This window comes from Magallana gigas, chromosome 3, assembly GCF_963853765.1.
Source record: "Magallana gigas chromosome 3, xbMagGiga1.1, whole genome shotgun sequence".
NCBI lineage: Eukaryota > Metazoa > Mollusca > Bivalvia > Ostreida > Ostreidae > Magallana > Magallana gigas.
In genome coordinates, this window is record NC_088855.1 from 60,472,678 (window position 1) to 60,479,691 (window position 7,014).

General features: G+C 30.6%; 1 protein-coding gene across 2 annotated transcripts; it reads right to left on the reverse strand.

The window, feature by feature from the left end:
• Positions 1-844: 844 nt before the first annotated feature.
• LOC136274193 (uncharacterized) lies at positions 845-6,231 on the reverse strand. Of its 2 annotated transcripts, none has more exons than XM_066080688.1 (7): positions 6,094-6,231; positions 5,971-5,991; positions 4,943-5,014; positions 4,404-4,457; positions 1,821-1,892; positions 1,557-1,582; positions 845-1,346 (listed from the first exon to the last, which is right to left on the reverse strand). In XM_066080688.1, the coding sequence occupies exons 1-7, from the start codon at positions 6,117-6,119 to the stop codon at positions 1,318-1,320; spliced, it is 300 nt and encodes a 99-aa protein (XP_065936760.1). In that variant the 5' UTR covers positions 6,120-6,231; the 3' UTR covers positions 845-1,317. The 2 variants fall into 2 exon arrangements, with proteins under 2 accessions (XP_065936760.1, XP_065936759.1); XM_066080687.1 differs by having other exon boundaries at positions 1,548-1,582.
• Between the last annotated feature and the right edge of the window lie 783 nt (positions 6,232-7,014).

A 7,014-nucleotide genomic window follows, 5' to 3' on the forward strand; every position in this document is an offset into this window, starting at 1 on the left:
GCCGTGCAAACACAAAAACAGACTAAAAGGGTGTTATATCTGTAAATAATAAACAACTCAATTGAGCACGTTGAGTATGGGTCTCCTGTTTGATGCAACTGATAACTTTGTAACTCATTAATATCAAAAAGTGTTTTTATCAAAGGCTGATGTTGATTTTTTTTTACATACACTATAACCACATGCACATTTATTATCTATTAAACATAACTAAAGGTACTCAGTCCTCAATAATTTTTTTTGATCCAGTAACTATAAAAAAAAATGTAAAAAAAAAAACACACACAAAACGAAAAAAGAATTTTTCGAGTTTATGGCTTGGCTTGAACATACAACAAGGTTAAGTTTATAATTTTAAGCAATTTGATTTTCTCTAACGTTAAAAAAGAAATCAATAAAAAATATCTTTATTCTTACTTTTCATCAAGCACAATAAAATAATCCATAAAAGCATGTCAAAATATTTTCAAAATATATTTTAAACGCTAAATCATACTAGTAAGTAAGTTAAAGGCCTTTTTTACTACTAAACAGTAAACTGTTAAATGCAGCCTGTAACCTTATTTTAAATGATGCATTTTGGCGGCCAGATAGAAACCTTTTTATCTAAACAAATCACTAAACTAATTTAACAACTAATTAAATACATTCTCAACTTTTTATTGCAAATAATCGAATGTTCCTGACTGCAGATGCTACGAGAAACATGTATATTGGCGAGTATAAATATTGTCAAAAAAGATGTCATTTAAGGTGGTGTGGGACGCCTCCATATTGTGACATACTTCCGATCAAAATAAGCAATAAATTCAAGCATAATTTTATTAACTTTTTCGTACCTGAAATTGTTACTAAACAGCGTAGCGCCATGGGTTAGAATGTAAACTAGGAATACGTAAGTAGGGCTTTTAAAATGTTTACCTTTCCAACAAATTTATAAAAGCATATCTTTTTCTCAAATATTGTAAAATTCGCAAGAAAAATAATTTAAAATGGGGAAACTTCTTTGTTATTATAATGTAATTCCATTATTATGGACCGGTGTCCACTCGAGGCCGGTTAGATGCATTTGACGTTTCTTCTAAAATAAGTAAAATAGTATCTTACCTATAATATACAAAGCATTTTAGTGATGTACTTGTATGAAAAACACATTCAGACATCATTTTTAAACACGTTTTAAATCGCTACATATCATTTATCCATTTATAGATATCTTCGAGACATGACTTAGGTATATAATTTTTAGGGTAACAAAGTTTTTGGTCCTGTTTCTGTTTCAACATCCAAAAATTCTGTCAGGTCGGAAGAACAGTTTCAATGTTTTTTGTCTTTGCTCTTTTTCTCTAAAAAACGAGACATTAAATTGTTAATGATATTAATGATTAATATTTTTTATAAATACTTTATAATAAATTACAAGACACTTCAGCACTATATTCTAAGTTACGTGTTTGTTTGTTTTTTGTTTTTGTTTTTTTTGTTTTTTGGGTTTTTTTTTTAGAACCAACTGCATTGCAGAATTTTATAAATGCAATTTGACAAACCTATTTTACCCTCAAGAGCCAATTGACCAGATTTCCTGAAAAAAGAACTCACAGACATTTATCGCTGTAAATCTATGACATTATGGATCAATTAATGCAGGAAATTTAAGCTTTATTACAGTGTGATGTCAAATGATTATTCATGCGAATATTTCTTGATAATTTATTTGTACTTATCTTACTTAAATAATCACAATTTTAATGCATTTTTGTATCTTGTACGGTTTCTGAAAGAGTATTTATAATTTTCTAAATGTTACTTATAATACATACCTTATTTGATTTAAGATACTTTTGTCACCTTCAACCACAACTGTCTGTTCATGGACATTCCCATGTCGGTCTCTTAAAAAGGTTTGTAGGACAATATTAATAAGATTGCATTTTTCTGCAATTTAAGCAACATCCATAACACAAAAACAAAGTACGATTCCACTAATAATGTAAAACGATTGTATGTGTGTTCGTGTTCAATATTAACACTAAGGAAATAAATAAACATTTTAAAAGTTAAAAATGTTTAAAAAGGTATGATAGTCCAAAATAAGGAAAAGTTTTATATTCATAAAAAGGTTGCGTGTAATGCTATAACAAATATTTTTACCTGTTACAAACTTTTATCAAAATTGTTCCTTGAAAATAAGTATATGATAAATTGTTAAGAAAACAGCTATAAGCAAATAAATGGAATCATATAAATATTGATATTTTTCATTTTTATTGCATGATTTTGCAAATTAAAAAAAATGTTTGAATAATAGTTGTACAATAAATATAATAGTGTTATTTGTACATTATCTCAAAAGTTACTCTGTTAAAAGATCTGATGTCAAAACGTTTATTCGTCATTCATGATTGATTTTACTTTAAATATCTATTTTGATAAATGAAAAATCTTCCAAAGTGCATCAATTGATTAGTATGTAGAGATAATATTCCCAAAGCAAGTCAATTTGAAAATAGAATACTGAGCTATTGCTCTTGGATACAGAAATGTTTCTGCGAAAGAATGATACTTTGATACAGTTGCTGAAATAAATAAATGTTCTTTACAAAAATCATTGTCAGATGTCATGAATTTCACATTTGTCGTAGTGAGTTTAATTAACATCATAACACTGCACTTATATTGTTGTTTTTTTTTGTTTTGTTTTTTGGTTTTTTTTTTAATTCTTAGGAAGTAGCAATGATTTTTGAAATTTAAGACATGTTCGCTTTATGACTATACTGCCCCGCTCTACGTCTGAACCTCTGACCAAGGGGCGATGAATTTCTCAATTTTTCTTTTTTAGAAAGCTTTAAGGACATACAAACCATTTCAAACTTTTTTACACCATGTGTGAAAATATAGAAGGAGCATTTTGAAAATTTGGCCTTTTTGATAATTGCCCCCCCCCCCCAAATGAGGTTGAGGACTAAGACAAACGAAAATTTTAAAGGGTTGCTTTTAATATTCTTCATCGTCATGTTTGGCTCAAAATTTAAATGATACAGGTACTGGCCCAGGTTAAATTTATGGTATATCTTTCTGAATATTTTGGGATTTCCCGTATTTTTACTTGATACCACGTGAAATATATCATTTTCGGTATGGGCGATGGCTGCAGACACATCCGCTTTGGCGGATCCACGTCAATGGGAATAAACATTAAAATATATTCTTGCAATATATAAGAATAGCAAAGCCGCGAAATAATAGTAGAACCTTCCTGAATGGGGTAACCAAGAACGCAGTTTGACTAATTAATGTCGTGGCGAAAAGGAAAGAACGTATGGGTTCATCATGCATCGCGAGCAAATATTCATAACTTGGAAAGGGGAAATCTTTAGTTGATAAAAATAAGTTAACAAATAAAATGAAACAATTTGATGCGATTTTAGTTTTGATCGAAAGAATTTATTTTCCACAACAGAGTGCCCAGGAAGGCTGTTTGAATAATTTACACCATAGCAGAAAGTGAGGGGGTACTAACCATCGGGCAGATACTTGGTATATGACAACTTTGGTTTAACAAAAATACAAATTGATATGCATACATGAGCGGGTTTTTTTTAAAATTTCATTAATTTCTATACCTAAGAAACAAAATCTAGAGATATGAAGTCATAAAAAACCACTCACTGGGAAACAAAAAATCATTATTATCATTTTCATTCAGCTGCAACAAAACAAATTAAGGCCCTGTACATGTATATATCACCCAATTCAATTTAGATTTTTCATTCCTAAGCTAAGTATCCAGCTATGCATTTTTTTAATTACAATTTTAAAGAATTGGTAGGAAAACAACTAGGAAAATATTCGGACACATTATAAATGAAAATAAAAACAAACATGGTTAACATTTTAGCATCGTGTCAATAGTGTGAAGTATAAATTTCCACTGCGGGCGCGATATCATCTAGTTTTGTAGAAAACCAAACTGCAAGCGATAAAGTAAAGTTAATGTCTACTATTGTAACTGTGAACACATTTAATTACCCGGGTACTAAACTAATTATATAACCAACATCTAATGGTACAAACTACGCGTTTCAATAACATCAAAGACATTATCTTGTAGAACGTGATTCAGTTTCGTGTTTTACTTATATATTTTTCTAGATATTCCTGTAAATTATGCAGTGAATAAAAGTGTTTTACTCGTAATGTATTTAGAATAAACGTATTCTAAATACATGAACTCATGATTTAGCCGATAACTGGTGCAGAGCCAGCAGATAGACCGAATTGAAAATCCTTTTGAAGTTTCATAATACATGTGTTTTTGAAATATTTCACCAAAATATGATTCATTAATGTCACGTATAATTAATCTTTTAGATATTGCGTTTATGTGTTATAAGACTACTCACGTTGTTTTGTTCATGAGGGTAACCTTTGTTTTCTTCAAATCGTCCTTCAGTTTTCTTTGAAATAAAACATAAATACTGTAATTGTCATATCACACACACACACACACACACACACACACACACACACACGCGCGCGCGCGCGCGCAATTTAGGTGTCCAAGTATCGTAGTGGACAATGCACTCGCTTTTCACCGCTGCGACCCGAGTTCGATCCCCGTGATCGACAGTGGTTGTATGTGATAGGGTATGGCGGTCGCCCGCTTGGAAACGTGGGTTCTCTCCGGGTACTCCGGCTTCTTCCCACACCAATGACCCCCTCGCGCTAACATCCGTGCCAACGAGAGATATTAATATAAGTTGTAGATCTTGCTTATCAATCGTTGTAAAATAAATAAAGGTCAGTTTTAAGGTAGCACACAATACCCGCACACACAGTATTCATTTCAAATCAGTAAATAATGTTATAATAATTGTGTGTGAAATCATTATATTTACATGTAAATGCGCAAAGAATGGTCATATACATCAATATACACTACCTCTCTTCAAGTCTGTTGCATTCCTTAACTTCATCTTCGTCTTTATGTTTATGGCCTTTGTGACAAGTGAAGCTACAGCAAAATTTTAGAATTTCCAAAATAATTCAATGCTACTTAAGCAGAAGCACTCTTCTTTAATATAACTTAAAATACAATTTATTAAATGATTTAAATCAGTTTCAGTAAAGATAATGCCTCATAACGTTTCTGAAACGAATTACTATTTTTTTCTCTGTGAACAAAACGGCAGACTTTCTATACATGTATATGCGTTTTAACGTTTTTAAATATAATGACGTTTAGATTTGAAGTCAATTTCAGTTTAGTCTTTTTACTCTAAAAATAGTCGAACATTCACCCATTCAGCTCATTTCAGGTCATGTGTATTTTTGCTAGCCAACGGTTTTAGGATACTCCGCTCTCAAAAATCTTTGTCAGATCTCCGAAATGAGTCAGCTACTCGCAGCTGCAGCCAATTACAGAGTTTGTCACCGATTTTTCGTAATGAGATCTGCTTAGAGTTTATAGGGTGGGGAGTAGACCGAATCCCTTTGGCTAGCAAAGATGGGTCATGTTCCACTTCTTGATTTAATGAATCATTAGTAAGAAATTTGATTTGTCGTTTTATCATGAAGACACTGTTTGTTCATTATTCTTTGATAACATATGATCTGAATTTCTCAGAACAACATCGTGATTAGCAGCAAGTCAAAATTAAATGAACAAATTTATATATAAATGAACCCCAAATATCACACATTCATTACAAATATTTATAATTGTTAAATAAACCTACAGAAAAATACGACGCAAACAACAGAATCAACAAACCTTTACAAATTTCTTTAATCGTTTTAAAACAGATAATTGGTTTTACAAATTTAAAATAAGAAAAAAATTCAGAAAAAAAGGAAAAAACTACAATTTCACATTTTTGCTAAAACATACAACATTTTTAAATGTATCATTTAAATCATAATAAAAGTAATCTTTTCAATACTTGATCTTTTGTATCATTAAATTCTTACCTTCGGTGCCTCACAGGTAATCTAATTGATAAAAAAATCACTTAGCATGAGAAACGTGTAAATCAATAGCTAAAATCATATATTTTAGAAGTCAAGTCAAACAAAAAGGCCCAAAGTATTTACACTTGGCATAATCTTTGGTTACTCATCGTTCGGTCCTCAGGTTATGCTGAACACTTGTTGAAAAGCTTTTATATGCAATGAAACAAAGATAAGGACAGAACACGTGATTTTAATTGATTTCAAAGAAAAATGTCCTTTTCTTGCTAAAACACTATCAAAGCAATCAAAATATGTAGCGGTTATTTGACATATTTGAAGTATATTGATACAGTGGGTTTTTTTTTTAATGTTATCTATCCTCAACTAACAAATCAATATCATTTCATGAACACATGCCGCAATATAATCAGCAGAGCCCCTTTTCACCTTTTAGAGTAAGGATTTCACACTAAACATAATATCGGTTATTCACTCAAGAATGTATATTGTTTACAAAACAATTGAAAATAATATTTTATTTACATGAAACTTAACAACTTTCTTTACCTTTCAATAGAACTAAAGATATGGAGATGTTTACATGCATTGCAACCAGTTAAATGCCAATGGTGGTGCAATGTAAACATTGCAATGATTTATTAGCTTTTTCAGTTGTATTCTAGGCGATCGCTGGTATTTGAAAACGGAGTAGATTGAAACGGAAACCTTTTTTTTTCTCAGAAAATAGAGGGGAAAATGTTCAGTCAAAGTCAATAAATCATGATATTTTAAATGGGTTAAATACTTATATTTCTTCCGCTTTTGTGTTTCGAGGTTAGATAAAATACTTTTATCTATTTCCCAGTATTCGTGAAAAAAATCGACAATTTTAAGAAATTACTATCATTGTGTGACAAAACAAATATTCAGCATTTTTTTGTAAAAAAGACATGGATATCGCACACATGACAGTGCAGAATCAAGTGATCTTTACCACATAAAACTGAAAATGCATATTCTATATTTTCAAAGAATACGACTATTATGCCATTTGGATTTTAA